General features: G+C 43.9%; 1 protein-coding gene across 1 annotated transcript in view; it reads right to left on the minus strand.

Moving 5' to 3' along the window:
• The window catches only part of tcerg1l (transcription elongation regulator 1 like), a 744495-nt gene that overhangs the window by 112096 nt on the left and 610134 nt on the right, over positions 1–22265 (minus strand). Inside the window, exons 12-13 of the mRNA XM_068053340.1 lie at positions 19915–20004; positions 9245–9363 (exon numbers count right to left, since the gene is read on the minus strand). Of these exons, the coding sequence (XP_067909441.1) occupies positions 9245–9363; positions 19915–20004 (209 nt within the window). The remainder of the gene's footprint in view (positions 1–9244; positions 9364–19914; positions 20005–22265) is intronic.

Genomic DNA, 22265 nt, shown 5'->3' on the forward strand with positions numbered 1-22265 from the left:
GATCACTCTTTTCATACCCAATATGATAGGTATTGAGCCAGGTGAAACATGGCAATGCGTAGGAGGTAAAAAAATGAATGTAATTTTATTTACTGGTTTTGTCAACCTAGCATTGCACTAACTTCTATTTATTAATTCATCCATTTCAAAGCAATTATGCAGTTTTTCTTGTGAAAAGGCTTCCATTGTAGTTCTCTCTGTTCCATGGAGACTTCTTGTTGTTTATACGGACTGTCTGCACATAATAGGATGAGATTTGTTTTTGTTCAGTTATATGCTTTTCTAGTACAGTGGTCAGGTAATTACAGTAAGTATAAACTATTGACTAAAAAAACATAAAACAATCAGAATCAGATAGTTCTTTATGTTCATATTAATTGACATTAATAATATCCAGCTCAGACCTATGTTCAGCCTACTAGGTTTGCCGTTGCAGTGTGAACGAGTTATTGTGCAGACCTAATGGCAGGAATTTTAACCTGTCAAGGTGAGCAGATTTCTGTGTGGGCAGCAGGTTAAAACACTTGAAATTGCTGGCGTGTTGCGAAGCCGCCAGGAACACACCGACTTATGCCTTTACCTTGAGCGCATTCTTCAGTATGCGGGAAATCCCTGTGGGACAGAACTGTCTGCCACTTAAATATGTTAAATGATTATTAACTGCTGTTTTAACCCAGGATTCTGGCTTAAACTCTGTGCATACAGCTTTCCCAGGCTTCATGGAACTCACCAGGGAAAACAAGGTGAAAGGACAGCAGAAATTGAATGCGTTGAGCAATTGAAAGGCAAGAAAGGGTTTAAATATTGAGATGTGTCACCTGCTTCCTTGCCTAAGTGAAAGGCTTTTGCTCGCAGGACTTGTTCTGAGAGTATACTTTCACTGCTTTGGAGATGATTTCCAATGCTTTTCATTTCTACTACCTTGGAGTTCTTTTGCCTTTGATCTGCATGCAAGCTACTAATGTAGCTGTACGTTGGAGGAACAAGATGAGCAGCACAGCACCAGCAGCAACACCAACACCAGCAGGAGCGGCAGCAGCCTTCTCCTCAACCACAAGACAGAGGGGCTGAGCACAGAACACCAGCTCACAGGTGGTGATATCACCAACACAGGGTATACAGACAGACGATCAGATATCTCATTGCGGTTTGTAGGACCTTGTTTTGTGTAAATTAAAACAGGGCTACAGTTTAAAAAGTGCGTTGTTGGCTATGAAGTGCTTTAGGGCATCCTGAGGTCATGCCTGAAAGGGTTGAAGCAGAAAGCCTCAACTCATTCAAAAGGAGTCTGGATATGCACCTTAAGTGCTGTAATCTGCAGGGCTATGGGCCAAGCGCTGGAAGATGGGATTAGAATGGGTGGATCGTTTTTCGGCCAGCACAGACACAATGGGCCAAGTGGCCTCTTTCTGTACCTTAAACTTTCTATGATTCTATGATAGGTGTTATATAAACATGAGTTCTTTTTGTTTGAAAATTATTTCCCTACGATAGACCTGAATATCTCCTCTGGCACTGCTGTACACTTTGCAGTGTAGAATGCCATGATCAGGCTGATTACGAGAACAAAACATATTCAAAATATTTCTTGGGTACACAACTTGGCCTAGAAATTAATTGGAGCTGGCAGTGCTGCACCTGCCATATTGGGCAAGTGCTTCTCCCAGCTCCACTGCATTGCTGAAGACTAATACATGCTCCCACTCGGCTCCCTCCCAATTGCCGAAACCCTCCCCATCACCACTTGTGGGCCGCACGCAGCGGCCCTAAACTCAATCCTGCTTTGTTGACGTGCTGCCCAGGGATGCCCAGTATGTGTCCACAGCTCACTAGTATCATTTAAATGAGGGACGAGTACCCCAATATGCGGTGTGCCTCAGGCCTACCCATTCCGTGCAGGGACCATTCCCTGCAAACCAATTTCTCAGGACTTATATCTGGCAGAAGGAGATACAGAATAGAAAATTCATCACTTTTATTGTTTACCAGATTAAATAGATAAACCATGCATGCCATATAAGTGAGCATTCTCCCTCAGTTTTGTCAGCACAGGTTCTCTATACAAATTAACAACATTATAACAGTACAATTTGCTTTAACTGCGGTTTTATCTTCTATGACTTAAAAAAAAATGTTTGCCATGATGAGTACTGGGAAATAGATCAATTTTATTTTGGGTGGACACTCTCATTATCAAGCATTCTCACAGACCATATAAAACATTAGCAGCTTTCCTTCAACCCATCTTCAAATTGTACCCTATCCTGAACCAGTGTAAGATTTTGCATTTCCCACACCAACCATTCTTACAACTCTCGGAATGAGTTTACCAATTTTATGTGAATTGGTGTTGAATTAAAATGCATAATATACAATCATTGCAACCAAGGAGCATGCTTTCATCCCATCAATGTCAACTGAGTTCAAAACAGGCACTAGAGGTGAAAATGCAACATACTAACCTCCTATGCCATCGGAAGACTCTCAGCAGCACCCACCTAGCTATATTCTGAATTACATCTGTGCTCTTTATTTGGCCAAATATTTAGAGGGACTGCTTTATTTAGTTCAACTGTTTGTCATTGGGCAAAATGCCCTAGAACTGAGCAAAGCTGAAGTTGCCAAGTTTTAGGGACAAACTCGCAGTGCAGAGATATTCTAGCCAATCAGAAGCTAAAAGAGTGCAACCTAATCTGGTTAGGGAATATGTCTCTCTATCATGTTATAGCAGATCTGAAGGAAAGGTAGCTAAATTCTTCTGCTGCACTAACTATTCTGCACTTAGGATATATTTTATTGAAAAATAAGAAGCCCTAAAGCTCAAAGATTTATAATATGTAACAAAATCCATAACGTTGTTTTGTTGTTGCTTCAAGCACAAATTATTCATGCAGAGAAGTGATGTAGAATATTTTTTATGTGAACACCTCAAGCACAAAAATAAGTCATTATTTTTCAGAACATTATATATTTGAACTTAATTTATGCATACTATCACAGGTGTCAGAGGAAACATTGGGGCACATTCTAATTATTTTCTATATGCTCAAGAGTTTGAAATACCCCAAATAAAAAAAATCATAGCAAGCAGCAATTACATCAAGTTGAACCTTCAACTAGCCTCAGAATAAGCTTAATCTTCCTCATGAATATGTTATTTGTCAGCTCAGGCCTCCCAGAGCTAAACCTGCTGTGTAGTTTTGCATTAAATTTCCTGAAATTGTAATACAGAGATAAAGGATTGATTTCTTGATTTTTTTTAACAAATATGATGTGTACTTGCATTGTAATGATATGCAGAATGTCATTAATCCAATCATGTTGTCTGGAAATGTTTTGATTATTACTGTGTAATCTATTGAGGATTAATTGTTGATAATCCTGCAGTGATTAATCCATAACTTAAAATTTACAGTGGCGATATCATCATATATCAACTGGCCATTTTATTCCCTATGACACCGCTGTAGCGTGTAGTGTTTTGAAATTGAAATTGCATCATGCATTGTGTACACATGCTAGCAAAGGGAAAGTGAAGGTAAAAACAGAATAAAGAAGACTCCATCGGAACTGATGAAGGGTCACTGACCCGAAATGTTAACTCTGCTTCTCTTTCCACAGATGCTGCCAGACCTGCTGAGTGATTCCATCATTTCTTGTTTTTATTTTAGAGCTTAGATTTGATCCGTTGGTCATATCTCGGCAAGAACCAAGTTCCAGGAAGTTTAAGGGAAGTGTTTGCTCTCTTTCTTTTAGCAAGACAAAGAAATACTGCTAACTGCTATGTTTGAATGACTGTCATATGACAAGCCCCTCCCCATCTGTGGTTTTAAGCTGGTGTTTTCTCTGCAGTAGAGGAGTAGCAACTGGACTCTGACGCGTACAGATCCAAGTGGGGTCCATCTCTCTCTCTCTCTGCATTCCAGCTTGAAAGATTTCAAATCCTGCCCGTTGACTGACCATCTTTGCATACTATGGCTACAATCAGAAACCCCTTTGTAGGAAATCATCCACATCGCAGTCTCCAAGAGACCCACTGAGCCAGTCATCTACCTCTTTAAACCAAAAGCCTCAAGATCACCAAAGTCAGCTAGAAGCTAGCCGAGTCACCAAACCCCACAGACTGTATACCTCTTTTTTTATGGACTCTAACTCAACCAATCTACCTTTCCCCACTCTGTAACCTATTTGTGTGTGTGTGAGTGAAAGTTTTCACATTGTTAATTATTTTTATTAGTTTGGTTTAGATACAATAAAGTTAACCTCTTTCTTTGTTAACTCAAGAAAACCTGTCTGATTACTTACTTGCCATGATCATAACAAGAACCAATAAAACACCTACTGAATTGGCCAGTACATTCACTTTAAGAAAGCATGAAACCTGTTGTGCTCAAACACAGTGAAGGAAAAGAGGGAAGCCCGACGACCCCTCCTCACTTGACCGTATCAATACCAACATCTGCAAAGCTCGCACCTTTTAAAAAACATTGACTTGAACAGGCAGTCAAGACCTCAGTTTAATGTCTTATCTGAAGGAAAGCATCTCCAAAATATTCAGTACTCCCGCAGTACTTCACTGAACTTCGACTCAGAGATGTCTATGCTACATCGAGTCAATGCAACACTTAACATAATTGTGGATGAGTGAATTTCAATGCCGTGAAAATAATCTAATCTTGTCCTGTTCAACAATGAGCGCTACGTAATCCACTTAACCTCCTGAGAAACAGTTTTGCAAAATGTACCTCATGCTCTCCAAAGGTAAATGAAGGTGCTGTCAGAGAGACCAGAGAAGTGAGGCTCTGCCTTGATCATAGGGATCTCCACAGGAGTAATTTTGTGAATCTGCAGTGTCTCAAAGTTCCCTGTTTGGTAGCACAGACTCGAACATTACTCCTATATTCCATGACCCTGGAAATTCATAACGTTCCTTAGTTTCCAGTCATGAACCTGCAGGATTCTGGTATAAACCCAGGGAAATAGCCAACATTTTTAGGTCAATTAAAACTTTCAAAACTAAAATCGATAGATTTTTGTTAGGAAAGGGTGTAAAGGGTCACTGAAGCAAGGTGGGTAGATGGAGTTAAGATGCAATTCAGTTATGATTTAACTGAATGGCAGAACAGGCACGAGGGGCTGAATGGCCTACTCCTGTTCCTGTGTTCCTATGCCACACAGCGCGTATTTACGGGGAGTTGGGGAGGGAGTGAGGCTTCCCATCAGGAGCCAGGAGAAGGTCAGATTGCTGGGGAGAGGTCTTGTGGGGAGAGAATGGATTGTGGGGGAGAGATCACGTGAAGAGAGATTGGATTGTGTGGGAGAGATTGTGTCAGGAGAGATTGGATTGCAAGATAGAGATTGCAGAGGGAGAGATTGAAGCACAGGAAGAGATGGCGGGAAGAGATCACAGGGGTAGATCAGATCACAGGTAGTGATCCGGGGAAGCTTGAATCACATGGAGAGTTTGTGGGGGAGAGATTCGATTGCAGAAGAGGAGTTGGATAATGGAGACTAGGGCAGATTACAGGTGAGGGTGGGGTGAGACCGTGGGGGAAAGATCAAAAATATCTGACAGATTTGTCAAACATGGCTAATCTTGTGTGCTCATACAAACTTTGCTAATGAAATAAGTACTGGTCGAGCAAATGGTCTCCGCATAATGGAGTTGGTGGCAAGAGAGCCCATAACATTCAGGGTCACTGACAGCAGTCAGGATGATGGTATGTTCTTGCCTCATGCCCTTTCTCAGCTCCCACCTCACCCTCATCCTGCAAAATAGCGTGATATGCAAGCTGCAGATGATGTGAACATGGACCTCTTGCTTTCCACTTCAAAATTTCCAAATCAAAATGGGGTGGCAAACAGCAGAAAGCTGATGAACATGAACAGCAAGATGCTTGGTGTGTGAAGAAATCTGCCCATAATGAGGGGTTATAAGGCTAAAAGAATTATTTTCCTATGAATGCGGGATCAAAATTTTTTTAAAAAGGTTCATCTCTATAATAGTAAAAGCCTCAGTGAAAAAGCTTGCCTAATCTTAGAACCATAAAGGCAGCCTAAAACACTGATAACATAGTTTTACAAACGGTCACAAAAACTACCAGTCTAACAGTTGATAAAATGGTTTTATGCTGACAGCACTAAACCACAGTCAACTGAATTTGTGACTAAACTAACCAAACCCAAAAAACTGAATTATAAACTTGAAACATAGTTAGATTACTAATGAGAAATTGACCATCACAAGGCTCGCAACTTACCTTTCTTAGAAATCAGAGAGGGATAGACTTTACCTAGAAATTAATAGTTACACAACCTTTCTTAAGTATCAAAGAGGGTGGATCTTAACCAGAAATTAACAGTTTTATACAGCCTTATTTGGGAAATAAAAGGGGACGTACATATTTGCAGAAGAGGTAACATCCCCACACGCACACTTTGGATGTTTACATTCATTGGAAATACTCTAACGTCTCTTGTGGTAAAGGAGGCGATGAAAGTTCTCCCCTTAACTGGGACAGAGGTACATCGCTAACTCTATAGCCTTCTACTCAGGGATTTAAGGTAATTGTTAGTTTAATAATTGGCAGATATCCAATTTAAATATTTTACTGTAACAATATTTAGATTTAAAAATTGGATTCTCTACTAGAAACAGGATTGTGCTTTCATTTCCTAGAACTATTAACGTTGCGATTGACAGTCCCACTAACTGTGAACTGCATGTTCAGACCGAGCGGTCCAGGCCAATGGTCTGCTCCACAATGTTCCTGGTGGTTCCATGGCTCTCATTCTATGCCCACTGTCCTCACATGATTGGGTGGTGGGGGAGTGGTGGAGTCATCAACCACATGTAAAAGGGGTTGTCTTTGTTGCCAAGCTGTGGAAATGGCAGACTGCCTCAGAATGAAGGCATCATGGCTGCTGCCAGGATAGCGGGCGTTCACTAGCATTAATTGAGTGGTAGCCCTTGCACTTCCTATACCTCTCCCCATTGACATGGGGTGGGGGCCCGCAGAAGCATGTGCGTACAGTTGATGACGCCCTGTATCATCGGGAGTCTTGCTACCCTGGCAAAGCCATGTGTGCTCTCATCCTGCTTCTCCCTTCTGAGGGAAAAAAACCAACATATTCAGTGTTCCTGGCACAGTTGGCCTCCATCACCTCCGAGATGTATCGATGGATGGCATCGTGGAAAATGCTGGAAATGTCGCCCACTCCCAGCTGGAAAACTCTGGATGCATAGCAGTTCAATGCCACTGTGACCTCTATAGCCACTGTCCCTGATGCAAGGCTCTAGATCACCCTCCTAGTTGAACCTGAGCTGCCTTAGACACGGCTCCCAGGTTAGATGGTCTCAGAAAACTCATGTTGGGTTGGGTCTTCTGTGCAGAGCCCTCATCCTCCTCTCTCTTCGCAAAGCTTCTGCTCTCTGCAGCCTCTGCTCCATTTCTCCATCATGTTGCAGACTCAGAGGCACTGCCTCCTTCAGAGTTGGGTCACCAAATCCTCTGACCTTCCTGAATGTACGTAGAAGCTCAGTACAAAACCTCCAAAAACTAGCCACTGCACTTTCACGAACTTTGCCACAGCAGAAATAAGTCAAAAGCACATCAGCTGCAAGTTGTATGCCCAGCCTTTTAAATAATGCCAGTGGGGGTTTCGTCAAGCTGCTGAATAACTGTTCAGCTCAGAGTGATTAGCACAGGTGTTCAGTGCACATGCATAGAGCAAGTTTCTGAAACGTGTGTGAAATCAGCTGGAATGGCCGACTGGCATCATGAAAGGACCATTCCAGATGCTTCTGTCGCATGTAAGGCATGCCCACATTTGCACCCTTCACAACATGGCATGCTGTGCAGGCTCTGACGGAAGTGGCCAGAAACATGGCCTGTAGCATTTTCAGCCTTCAGGGCTTCCATACCACTGACACCACCAGTGCTACAGAGTCCAATTCCGTGGCCCGAGAGTCTGCATTTTTAAATCTATATGAGTGCACTGGATTTGGAAAATGGAATTTAGATATGCGTTCTCAAAGGAAACTGGTTATTAGAATTCAAGTTCAGTCAGTGAATGCAAATATAGTAGATATTGGGGCGGCACAGTGGCACAGTGGTTAGCACCGCAGCCTCACAGCTCCAGGGACCCGGGTTCGATTCTGGGTACTGCCTGTGCGGAGTTTGCAAGTTCTCCCTGTGTCTGCGTGGGTTTCCTCCGGGTGCTCCGGTTTCCTCCCACATGCCAAAGACTTGCAGGTTGATAGGTTAATTGGCCATTATAAATTGCCCCTAGTATAGGTAGGTGGTAGGGAAATATATAGGGACAGGTGGGGATGTGATAGGAATATGGGATTAGTGTAGGATTAGTATAAATGGGTGGTTGATGGTCGGCACAGACTCGAAGGGCCTGTTTCAGTGCTGTATCTCTAAAATTAGCTAATTGTTTCTGATTGATGTATCATTAGGGGGCTTCCTGCTCAAACAGACAGCCACTATCTCGGATGGCTGAACCATCAAAAATGAGCTTTGTTTTTTAAGAGCTAGGTGCAAGTAGCAGCTGAATTACCATCTCCTGGTTAAATCAGAAGTAAGATTGTTGCAAAAAAATCAAGGTATTGGTGCAAGTTAAGTAATGTATGATGTCTAATCTGCGGATCCATTTTTGGTGCTGTATTATTTTTCTTCTTTAATGAACCTAAATCTTAGATTTTATCCTGTTCTGAATTGTTGGACTTTTTTTGCCTAGTTCAAAGAGTTCGGGAGTATAAGTTGCATCCTGCACTAATTCTGTAGCATTTGTAACAAAATTCACTGCTCACCCTGTGGTCCATTATCTCAGATGTTGAATAGATAAGTCAAATAGTTTATTGGCAACTCAGGCTTGCCAATGAGAGCTGACATTTGCAGATAGCACAAAGAAAGAACACTGAGAACTAGCCTGATTTGTAGCATCTATCTAATCTTATATCTTGTAATGGAAATCCTAGAGTTGTTGCCTTCCTTGATGTGACATTTGACACGTTACCAAGAGATCAAGTACAATCATGCTCCAAACAACTTTTGATTATCTCTAATTATCTGTACTATGCTCAATTGCATTTCCATCCATACATTGGCTTACCTTCCTAGAACCAAGATATTAGTTCACTTACAAAAACAAAACAGAATCTTTCGTGGTGAAGGAGTTAATATGTGCTTGAAAGAACAAAACCTTGTTCTGTCTACGGAATTTAGAAATAACTTACCTGGGAGTGAGTTTGGATTCTTCTAGAAGTTTTCTAAATTCTTCTTTGGCCTGAAGTAGTTTGCTCTTTTTCTCTTTATATTCTTCTTTTATTCTTGTTTTGATAAACTGCTCAAATATCTACAATTAAAAAAGGATTGTAGCATAAGTTGCATGCTGAAGGTTGGGATCAATTCTTTCTAATTCAATACAAATTATAAACTCTAATTTGATAATTTATGATGCTATTAAAATAATCATAAATTAAGTATGCATCATTTATAGAAACCAATTTCAATTGAAGCATTATTTTCCAGGAAATATATATATATATTTTCATAGCTCTTGGAGTTGTTCCAAGCATACATATATAATCTGTGAATGTATCAATGACATTAGAAGTTTATTTGATATTAACCCTTTACCTTATTTTTAAACTCACTATAAACACTGATTTCTGTTCTTCATATGAACTACTTTTCACTAGAAATCTACAGAAAGGTCCATGTGGTGCATATTAATGTACCCCTGCAATGAAAACTAAGCAGTGCAGGAAAAAAGACAAGTGTTTTAAACAAATATGTTATAAACAAACACATTTTATGGAAAATAAACCACTCTTGACACTGCCCAAATAATGAATGTTTATGTTGCTACCAATGTGGCTTTACATCTGTTGATGACATAGATTTTATAATCCATTACTGCCTACTGTATGCTGTATGCACTCTGTCTTACATAGTATATTTGGATTTATTCAAGAAGAAAAGAATTCAACCTAACAGTAAATGAATGGTTGGGATGGGGAACTCTAGGATGGATTTCAAATGGATTGATAGACTGCATGGCCATTCCTTGCTCTCTACGTGCTCATGATTAAAATAAAATTCAAACTAACTATTTAAAATCAAACACGACCAAGATGTAACAGTATTCCTGTTTTGATATAGAATAGAGAATTCTGTGTGAAATGCATTCCATTTAGATTGTTATGAGTAGTACACAGAAACAATTTGTACAACTAAATTATTTAAAATTGGGAAGATATTTGTTACTAAATAATTCAGGACAGCCATTACTCCCATGATTTGGGAACTCAAAGGAAACAATGGGCAACTGTAGCAAACAAATATGAATAAACATAATAAGAACAAAGTAACTGGGAAGGTAAAATAACATTTGGATGGACTCGGAATAAACTTTGTAAAAATTAAAAGTTTATCATCTATTGAAATAAAAGAACTAGATAGAACATCACATATAGACAAACTGAGTTTTAAAGAGATCGACCCGAATTTTGGGTCAAGAGCAATGGTGAGGCTAACAGCGCTCACCTTTATTGTGGAATAAATCAGAAAGCAACTCGTGGTTTATGCACATGCACAGCTAAACATGGAAATCTGGAAGTTATGGTCCAAGTTATGCTGCTCCTCCATTGGCTGCTAAAACAGTACCTCAACAATAAACTCAGCATTGAAATCCATGTCAGGGCATGAAGTTGCTATGGTTTTTCACAAGTTTCCCATTAAACACAGCAGAGAGTTAGCGCTGATGCATTCAGATACGAGTGAATTTTAAATGGTGTAGTAAGTCATAATTATTGCCAAATAACCTCTCTCTCCCTGAAAATATGCTACAAATGTGAAGTCACATTCCTTCAGAATTTAATTAGTATTGGAGATGTTAAAAAATATAAAAATGAAAATAATATTTTCTTACTTTGTTCCCTTTTATCTCTCTCTCTTAATCCCATCTTTCTTTCCCACTCTTTGGGCTGGATTTTACCATTTGTGTGGATGAACTGAGAGTGCGGTCATATGTGAGTCGTCCAGCCGCATGCAGGTGGTGGGATTTCCAAGCCCATCTTGCCACATCGAGTCAATTATGTATGGTGGGCAGGAGCAGGCAAGCTGTAGACAGAGGGTCCATCGGAAGGGGTGCTAACCATGGTAGCCTGAAGAAGAATGGCTCAGTGCGAGGAAGGGTCATTCCAAGATTTAGTGACACCTCCCCTGGAGGTGCTCCTGTAAGCGGAAAGGGAACGGAGAGAGGTCCTGTTTCTCACTGACAGGAGGAGGAAGCCAGCACACCTCACAAAGACGGCATGACTGGAGGTGGTCAAACATGTCAGTTACTATGGGGTGGTTGCAAGAATATGGCTCCAATGTCAAAAGAGATTCAATGACCTGGTGAGGTCTGGAAAAGTGAGTGGTGTTCATTATTGTAAACTGGCAACACAGCATGAATGAAAAGGCACCCATGAAATGTGAGGCCAGGTGATTGACCCATGCATGGGGCATGACCAGACACAACCATCCTCATTTCCGCGCACCTGAACCCCATGGTCAGTAGGAGGTGAGTGGTGCGTTGAGGTGGCTGAATGGCCACTTGCCTTCCAAAGGCGCACTGCTGCACATTTACAGTGCTTCAGAGTGAGTAGCACAGCTGGGCCATCAGGCAGGAGTGACAATGCATATGTCTGTGCTTGCAGCAGAAGCGTGTTCACAATGCCAGGGAGCATAAACAGACGGTGACAGTGATGGAAGAGGTGGTGATGAAGATTGGACGAGTTGTAGCAGGGTAGCTTGTCGCAGAGGGCAAGGCAAGTGTGGAATCAATATGAGTGAATAGAGCAATGGTTGCATCCATGTGTGACCTGTGATGTGCTGTGTGGGCCTTTCATGCTAATGAAAGCTCCTGATCAAGGGGAGGCACAAGAGGTTGGCTGAAGGAGCAGTTCTTTCACATAAATCATGTCGCTCCAGCAGATCCAACCACGGATGAGGTAGAAACACAGGCTTCTGGTTCACTGGACACCTCAGAAGATCCACAGCCATCTGGGGAGATAGTGGCATTTCAGTCCAGCGGACCCTCCACCAGCATAGATACCCTCACGTCGGTGGGCATTGTTGTGGGTGGAGAACGGGTGACACCAGTTTGTGAGCACTGTACAGACACGCAGGAGGAGGTAATGGAGGCAGTGATAGTAGCGGCCACTTACTCTCGGAGGAGAAGCCCAATGATGCTCAGTTTCATGCAGATAGCGAGCTTCAGGTGTCATCAGCAAAGCAGCCGATGCTGGAGCAGCACTGTGAAATGTGTAAACCTCTGTTAGAGTTTCCAGAGGTTGTACACTCCCATGCATAAATGATGGAAGAGTCCATAAATGCTATGAGTAGCACCATGTCTTTGGCATGTGAGCGCATGGCCTCCTCCACTGAGAGGGCAGTGATTCTCATGGAGAGACACATGGAGCATAGCACTGAGTGGTTGCAGGGGTTGCATGCAGATCTCAATAGTATGGCTTTATCCCTGTGATGTGTGGAGCAATGGGTTGATGACATGGGCCAGCCACACATGTCCCCGTTGCCAGGAGCTGAACAACTCCAGACAACCAGGGGAGGGCATGTGGGTCCTGAAAGGACTGAGAAGCAGCAGGGTGAAGGCAGTGGGGGCTCCTCTCAAGGTACTTCGATCATTGAAGGCAGATCCTCAGCCCCTTTGATGGTGACACCAACGTTGCATGTTGGCCTGTGACTGAGGTGCCCCTGCACAGATGCAAGCGGCCCCGAAAGTGCCGGGCCCCTGTAGGGCTCAGGCACCCAGAGGATGCACGCTGCAATCATCTTATGCACTGGAGCAGAAAGGCAGTGAACACATCAACTCCAGGCACAGGGAGAGCACCACGTGGAAGCACCCGCAAGTGAATGTTTAAATGCACCAACCAGCATTTGGGGTTTCACTGGGTGATACTTTGCTCAATGCAGCAGCCTTAAATGTTTGATGAAAGTTGTGATGCACTTATTAATGGCTCTTGTGTTTATTTCTGCACCAGTGGGCCCTGACCAGATGTGGATGCAATTAGATGGGCGGTGTTTAAAGGTGAGCGCCTCCTGAGTACCAGTGATGACAGAAGGCATGTTGTGATGATGGGGCCACTGAGATGGTAAGGGTATTTGATAAAAGGGCAACAAAGCTGCCTCAGGGAGAAGACTTAACGTTTTTGTGTCCCATTGCACTTGAAATCACGAGAAGCAGGTGTTGATGAGTTGTGAGTCTCTCTGGCACGCATGTCTCTGCCCTGTGACCTGAGCCCTGTGGCGGCATCTCCATTGGTTGGCAGCTGTTGAGGCATCTCAAGCTTTTCCTCCTCTGAGGAGGAGGCATACCCATTGTGGTCCTCTGGCTTCAGTGCTATTCCCCTCTGGAGTGCCAACTTTTGCAAGGCACACCAGATGACAATGATGCAGGATATCCTCGAGGGGCTGTATTGCAGGACTTCACCAGTCTATCGAGGTATCTAAACCTCATTTTCAAAAGGCCAATGGCCTGCTAAATGATGGCCTTTGCAGTGACCAGGTTGTATGTGTCTTCTGCCTGTGTGTTGGGGTTGGGTACAGGTGTCAGCAGCCATATCTTCAGCAGATACCCCTTGTCCCCCAGGATCCAGACACAAAGGCATTCAGGTGGACTGAAGAGCTGAGTCACTTGGGGCTGTCTAAGGATGAATGCGTCATGGCAGCTTCCCGGTGGTCGCAGATGACTTGAAAATTCAGCAAGTGGAAACCCTTCCTGTTTACAAAGGCGCCTGGCTTCCTCACCCCGCAAACATGCCCCTGAGTCCTCTATTCGGGGCAAGTGCCACTGCCCCTAGGTGACCCTGGCCACACGCTCCCCACTTCTGGCACCTTCTCCCTGCTTCTACTGACATCTGCCACTGCCCTTTGTGCAAGAACCTTCCTGCCACCGCATGCTAGCTCTCCCGATCGCTTCGCTGGAGATTAAGCACTTATCCCCATCTTCCTTGATGTCGCCCGGCTCACTGCTGCCTTGTTTCACCAGGTGGGGCTCTGAAGCCCTGTGCTCTCCATGCACCACTGATAAAAATTTAAATTGACTTTGTAAAATTTCACCTAATTGGCCTTTTAAATATCTCAAATTGGTATCCTGTTGCTTTATTGTCAGAAGTCCGCTCTCCATGGTTCCCACTACTGGTAAAATCGTGATGTCAGACTTCCAGTCAAATGTGGTCCACCCCTGCCTCTGACCTCCCACTTAGTGGGCTGGTAAAATTTGGGCCAGTGGGTTTCTTCAATCAATCTGACTGAAGAATCTTCACTGAGACATGCAGGCCCCTGTATTATCTCGCAGATACGTGGGGTGGGGTGGGGTGGGGGAGGGGTTATGGACAGTAAACCTGGAAGTACAGATTACTGCAGGACATCTTTAAAATTTTTTCTCCAGGATTCCTACTAACAGCCAGCTGATTGGGGGGAGAGGTAGTGGGAGAGACAGTGGGAAGTAGGTCGAAGCTGGTAGTAGGGGGTTAGAATGTTTTTGGAGGGATAGCAGATGGCTGTGGTGGGGGAGGAGCAGGTGGTAGTGTGTGGGTCCCATCACAGGGGTGGGCAAACAGATGGTGGTTGGGATGGGTAAGATCCTGGTCGATAGGAAGAGATCATGGGGTCCGTGGAATTAGTGGGCTGAATTTTGTGAGGCCCCATGAGGCAGGATTGGAGGCGAGTTGGGGGGGGTGGGGTGCAGGGGTCAGCAACGTGCCTGTACACGGATACCAGTGTCCGTGGAAAATGTTGAGGTCTGTGACTGGTAATTTCAGGGATGAGAAATTTCCCATTGGCTTCTTCAGACTGCATTTAAAAAAAAAATCACAAGTGTCAGTTTCATAGCTGACAGGTGACAGGTGCTGAGAGAGAGAACAGCGGTTTCTGAAATTCGGACAGACTCGGGGTTTTCTGGCAGGTTCCAATTTTTTTAAAGCCCGCCAAGAAACCTCGAATCTGCGAACTTCAGAAACTGCTGTTCCTGCTCCGAGCAATGGTCAGAGAGAGAGAAAGAGATTGTGGGGGGAGAGAGGGTGAGAGAGAGGGGCTAGAGAGAGAGGAGGAGAGAAAGGGGAGAGAGAGAGGGGAGAGAGAGGGGAGAGAGAGAGAAAGGGGAGGAGAGGGAGAGAGGAGAGAGGAAGGGGAGAGAGAGGGTGAGAGAGAGGGGATAGAGAGAGGAGGAGAGAGGGTAAGAGGGGGGCAGAAAGAGAGGAGAGAGAGAAGGGATAGAGAGAAGAGAGAGAGGGGAGAGAGAGAGAAAGGGAGAGAAAAGAGGAGAGAGAGAGGAGGGGGGGAAAGAGGGACAGAGGGACGGGGGAGAGAGAGGGGGGAGAGCGAAGGGAGAGAGAGAAAAGGGAGAGAGAGAAGGGATAGAGAGAAGGGAGAGAGGGGGGAGAGAGAGAGATGGGGAGAGAGAGAGGGGGAGAGAGAAAGGGGGAAAGAGATGGACACAGGGAGGAGAGAGAGAGGTGTGAGGGATGGGCACAGAGAGGGGATAGGGATTGACAGTGAGTGAGAGGGGAGAGAAAGAAATCAAAATCACTCTTGACAGACAGACATCTATCCGGATTCTCCGCATCGATACATCAAGCGTGTGGGCAGACATTGGCTACTTGTGCAAGCAAAAGCAATGCCAGATATCTCACTAAATAGGGAGAAATGTGTTTTAAATTGGAATGTGTTTTGATGGCATTATGTTGGCTATACACTTTATATACAGATTAATTGCACCCATGTCCGTGGCTGAGTCAATAATTTTGTCAATTGTCTGTGGTGCAACATGTTGGTGCTGATCCCTGCGGGGTCATAGAATATTGCAATGGGTGGTGGGTGGTGGTAGGACGGAGGGCCCATCGCCTCCCCGTCACCCAGCGATCTTCCTGAGGGTGGGCAGGGCCAGCAATGGCCTTCCCCACCCACAGGCCAATTGATGCCCTTAAGTAAAAACAGAAAGTGCTGGAAATGCTCAGCAGGTCTGGCAGTATCTATAGAGAGAGAGAAGCAGAGTTAACGTCACAGACCTGTAACATTAACTCTGCTTCTCTCTCCACAGATGCTGTCAGACCTGCTAAGTATTTCTAGCACTTCCTGTTTTTATTTCAGATTTCCAGCATCTGCAGTATTTTTCTTTTATTTAAGGCCCTTAAGTGGCCTATTAATGGCTAATTGAGGGTCTCTCCCCGCCACCACTGGAATCTTACCTTCGAACACGAAGTGCCCTCCCTGCGGGCTTTTTGGGGTGGGTACCTCCTCTGTGTGAAATTTGTGGCCCACAGAGGTCCCTCACTGGGAACCAAATCAGAGCCCCCTCTCCCGGACTGTAAGACCGTTGCCCCAGCCCCCCATCATGGGAGCCTACAGGACTGGCCCCGGCAACCCTGCCTCTTGTCCAGGTTCCAGCGCTGGGCCTGGGTCCGAGGTCTCTGAAGTACTGGCAGTAGCCACTGCTCCTGGTGGCGCTGCCGATACTGCTGAGCTGCTGGCCCTCTGATTGGCTGGCAGCTCATGGTGAGGATATGGAGGTATGGCACCCCTCCGCTGGTCTTGGCCCTCTCTTTAATGTTGTGTGCCATCTTTTCCAGGCCCCTAGCCTAGCTGTTCCAGTGCAGCTGTAACACTGGCATCGACCCGACAATGTGGAAAATTGTCCAATCCAGCCAATTACTGCCCCATCAGTCTACTCTTAATCATCAGCAAAGTGATGGTAGGTGTTGTCGACAGTGCCATCAAGCGCTACTTAAACAGCAACAACCTGCTCACTGATGCTCAGTTTGAGTTCCGTCAGGGCCACTCGGCTCCTGACCTCATTTCAGCTTTGGTCCAAACATGGACAGTACAACTGAAATTAAGAGCTGAGGTGAGAATGGTTGCCTATGATATCAAGGCAGCATTTGACCGAGTGTGTCCCGGATGGTGTTGAATTTCCTGAATGTTGTTGCAGCCGCAACTCATCTAGGCAAGTGGAAAGTATTCCATCACACTCCTGACCTGTGTCTTGTAGATGGTGGAAAGGCTTAGGAATGTCAGGAGGTGGGTTACTCACCACAAAGTTCCCAGCCTCTGACCGGCTCTTGTAGCCACACTCAGGAAACTCGAAACTAGTTCTAGCCAAATTGAAGTTAATGGGAAACACGGGGAAAACTTTCCACTGGCTGGAGACATACCCAACACAAAGTACGATGGTTGTGGTTGTTAAAGGGCAATCGTTTCAAATGCAGGACATTGCTGCAGGAGTTCCTCAGGGTAGTGTCCTAGGTCCAACCATCTTCAGCTGCTTCATCAATGACCTTCCTTCCATCATAAGGTCAGAAGTGAGGATGCTCACAGATGATTTTATGATGTTCAGTACCCTTTGCAACTCCTCAGATACTGAAATAGTTCATATGTATATGCAGCAAGACCTGGACAACATTCAGGCTTGTACTTATAAGTTGCAAGTTACATCTGCAACAAGAGAGAATCTAACCATCTTCCCTTGACATTCAATGGCATTATCATTGCTGAATCCCCCACTATTAACATCTTGAGCGTTACCATTGACCAGAAACTGAACTGGAGCAGCCACATAAATACTATGGCTACAAGAGCAGGTTAGAGGCTGGGAATTCTGTGGTGAGTACCCCACTTCCTGACTCCTCAAAGCCTGTCCACCATCTAAAAGGCACAAGTCAGGAATGTGATAGAATACCCTCCACTTGCCTGGATGAGTGCGGCTCCAACAACATTCAGGAAACTTGACACCATCCAGGATAAAGAAGCCTGCTTGATCAGCACCCCATCCACCACCTTAAACATTCACCCCCTCCACCACCAACGCACAGTGGCAGCAATGTGTACTGCAGCAACTCACCACGCCTCCTTCAATAGCACCTTCCACCTAAAAGGACAAGGGCAGCAGACATGTGGGAACACCACTATCTGCAAGTTCCCCTCCAAGCCACTCACCATCCTGACTTGGAAATATATTGCCGTTCCTTCACCATCGCTGGGTCAAAATCCTGGAACTCCCTCCCTAATAGCACTGCGGGTGTACGTGCACCAGATGGACTGCAGCGGTTCAAGATGGTAGCTCACCACTATCTTCTCAAGGGCAGTTAGGGCAGGGCAACAAATGCTGGCCTTGCTAACGACACCCACATCCCATGAAACAAATATAAAAAAAGGAAGACTGTTTGTTACCCCACAGAGACAAGGACAACGACTATTCTGGAGGGGGCACACGAATGCCACCTGCATACAGCCACTCTCGAGGAATCTTGTGAGGGCCAGTGAACACAGAAGGACGCCCCTCCCCCTCCCCTGAGGGGAAACCGTCACCAGTTCTGATTTTCACAAGTGCTCCCTCTTAATTGGCATGGAGATCGGCTTGCCATCCAATTAAGGACGGCGGGCAGGTTCTAGAATCTGGACGGATAATCAGCGGCCTTGTAGCTTGAAATGAGCAGCAGGCTGCAATAGAGGGTAAGTAAGGGAGGGGGCACTTCAAAATGGAGGTGCCTCGCTCCAACCTTTTAAAACTTAAAACAAAAAGTTGATCCTTGCAGCCAGACCACCACGGTGAGGGGTGTGGGGAGAGTCCCTCTACATGCTGGCCTGCAGTTGCTCCTGTACCCAGGCAGGCAGAGAGTGTCCTGCCTGGAGTGCTGGCCCCCCCTAGTCTGCTGCTGGGTGGCCCTCTCCAGGCACCTAATCTGACCCCTGCTGCCTGCGGGGACCTGGAGGCTGACTGGAAAATCTTAGTCAGCCTCCTTTAATTGGCTCTTAACGAGCTGTGCTGGCTTCCCATGGCGTGCAGGTGGGTAGCCTGCTTTGCCCCCCATCTCGTCTCCACGAAAATGGCCCATGGGGGGGATGGAGCCTGGAATCTGGCAGGCCAGCTGGTCGGGCTATTTTTTGCTCACACACACCTCCACTCCTGGTGGGGGCTTAAAATCCTGCCCTGAGTCTCTACCCGAAAGCCTGTGAAACGTTTGTGGGCAGTTGTGACAAACGGTGAGTGTCCTTCTTTTGCTGCGGACTGCATATGAGGCCATCAAACCCCTCAGAAATTAACACAAGTAAAACAATGTTTAGAAATGCTTGGTTTGCTCTGGATACGTTACTTCAAGACATTTCTACAGTGTATTTTGCAGAAATTGAAACTCTCCATGGATTGCATTCTCCTGTAGCCTGTAGGTTGGAACAGCTGGGCGAACACAAACCTAACTTTGGTTATTATTAAAGCTATTACTTCCCAACAGCAGGTGCAATTTAAGTGGAGCAGGTTAAAGATTACAATTCCTTTCCTGCCCAAGATGGAAAACTTTGGTTCCACAATGCAATCAATCTAGTATACTAGGCGTGGCCAAAATGGGCACAACTCACCCAAGTGCCGCAACTGAGTTTAAGTGACATGAAGCTTGGCTACTCAAAATTATGTTCTTCTAATTGACAATCAAGTGCTTGAGTTAATGGGTCACTTTCTGAAAAATAATGTATATACTGCTTTGAATAACTTAAATACAATTTTATATATACATATATTTGGTTAAACAAGACGGACATTGTAGGTTTAAAAAACATTAACACATTATTATGAAAGGTAATGGCAGTGCTTGAAAGGACTGGTAACTTTGAAAGTTTATTTTTTACAATTGTGCAGTAACCTTTGTAATTGAAGATTTATCTCTTTATATTTTCCTTTTTGAGAGTCTACTTAAAAGCAGTAGCAGCTTTCTTAGATCAATTTTGGTTGCTTTTGTTCGCTCCAAAGAACATCTGCCCATTTATAAAATATTTACTTTTTCATTCAAGATTAATCTCACTTGTTGAAACACATTTCTGCGTATTTACTACTGATAAAAAGAAATACCTGTTTACGCTCCTCAGGGTTTAAAAGGAGATAACGAGGGTCAAACACTATTTTGTGCAGCTCCTTTTCCCAAGTAGAAAATGCAGAGACCTGAAGAAACAAATTAAACTTGTTTATCTTTTGTATAAAAGGGTGCTTCGCAATTATGTCAAGTTCCGTAGTATTTGTATTGAATGTGGTCCTAATTCATTCATCAGAATTTGGCAGTAGATTGTTACAGGGTTCAGAAATGGGCATGTACTTCATACAGGTGGAACATAACAGATTGGACACATGAGAAAACTTCCTGTGTCTGGGTAGCTCAGTTGGCTAGATGACTAGTGTGTGTGGTGCAAAACAACATCAACAGTGTGGGTTCAGTTCTTTTCCTGGTCTGAAGAAAGCAATGGTAAACCACATCATATACTTCTTCCATAGTCATGCTCATCTCTGCCGCATGGAGAAAAAGAGCAGAGGACCTGGCCTTGGGCGGAACACTGCCATAGTACATTAACAGACTGTCACTTAACATGTCCTACTTAATGGCTTGAATGAAAGTGATCTACTTTTTTATCACAAACTGACCTTTCCTTTCTTAAAATAAAAGCAATCCTTTAGAATAAGAGTGAACCCTTTAGTAGTAAAATGATTCTTCTATGTTTGATACATCTCATGTGGTTTAAGGATACTTCAGTTTGTTTGGTAGGAAGACTGATCATTTAATATAAAATATTCAACTACACATTTTGCAAGTGTTTACAACCTTTTAATCAAGACATCAATTGAGGACAAACACAAGAAATGCTGGAATCACTCAGCAGGTCTGGCAGCATCTGTGGAAAGAGAAGCAGAGTTAACGTTTCGGGTCAGTGACCCTTCTTCGGAACTGACAAATATTAGAAAAGATTATAAACAAGTGAGGTGGGGGTGGGGCAAGAGATAACAAAGGAGAAGGTGCAGATTGGACCAGGCCACATAGCTGACCATAAGGTCACGGAGCAAAGGCAAACAATATGTTAATGGTGTGTTGAAAGACAAAGCATTAGTACAGAATAGGTGTGAATACACTGAATATTGAACAGCAGCAAGTGCAAACCTAAAGTGTTGAAAGACAAAGCATTAGTACAGAATAGGTGTGAATACACTGAATATTGAACAGCAGCAAGTGCTGACCTTATGGTCAGCTATGTGGCCTGGTCCAATCTGCACCTTCTCCTTTGTTATCTCTTGCCCAACCCCCACCTCACTTGTTTATAATCTGTGACTTTTCTAATATTTGTCAGTTCCGAAGAAGGGTCACTGACCCGAAACGTTAACTCTGCTTCTCTTTCCACAGATGCTGCCAGACCTGCTGAGTGATTCCAGCATTTCTTGTGTTTGTTTCAGATTTCCAGCATCCGCAGTATTTTGCTTTTATCAATTGAGGACAACTCAGTTTTAAAATGAATCATGTTTCCCACCGAAGTTCTGTGCTCATTTCTAAACAAAGCAAAATAGAACATAGAAGAATTATTTAAGATTGCATTTCTGGTTGATAAACTGAACTTGCCAATAATGCAGTGGAATCTCCAAAGGGTCATTATTTCAATGTACCCTTGTCTTATTACAAAATATTACTTTCTGTTTTAAATCAATGCTGAAACTCCTTTTAAGGCCCTTTTTCCTTTCACATTTTGGGTCTCCCAACAACATTAATCTTCTAGCAAAACTTGTCAATAAGAAAGCATGAGAGGTTGGCTGGATTGATGCTCCCAATTATTTTCCTTTCTTCTCTGTACCTGACTGACTCCACTTGGCACCTACAATAAGTGAAGTATTCCCTAGGCACAAATGTGTCCTACCACTCCATGGTGCAGCATGGTAGATGTCTAACATTTTTGTCACCTCAGTCATTATTAAAAGAAATTAACGTGTATATTGTGAGTTAATTCTGTAATCTAGCTCACAGTGGGGAGTTGCCAACAGAATTGGGCCTGGACTGTTGTAGTGCTATCCCTAACCCACACTCCCCTTGATCATAGTTTTCCACCAGGGAAAGTATATTACAGAATTATGTTTACAGTAGTATGCATTTTCTTGGCAATTTGAAAAGTATTTTAATGTTTACTTTAGGAACTTCCATTAAAATTATCACATTTTCTCAGTCCAACAATAACATTTTCACTAACTTTTAAACTTCTGAAATATGAAGAAGGGAGCAGAAAATTACAGAACATAGATTAAGTGAGTGGACAAAATAATGCAAGAATGTGTGAGATAGTACATAAGAATGGAATATTGGTTTATAGTTAAAATGGACAAGCACTTGGGTGGAGGGGTACGGATTTAAGATTCTAGGTATTAACTCATTAAAAGCTAGCTTGCAAATGCAA

The sequence above is a fragment of the Heterodontus francisci genome, chromosome 20, assembly GCF_036365525.1.
Source record: "Heterodontus francisci isolate sHetFra1 chromosome 20, sHetFra1.hap1, whole genome shotgun sequence".
In the NCBI taxonomy this organism is placed as follows: domain Eukaryota; kingdom Metazoa; phylum Chordata; class Chondrichthyes; order Heterodontiformes; family Heterodontidae; genus Heterodontus; species Heterodontus francisci.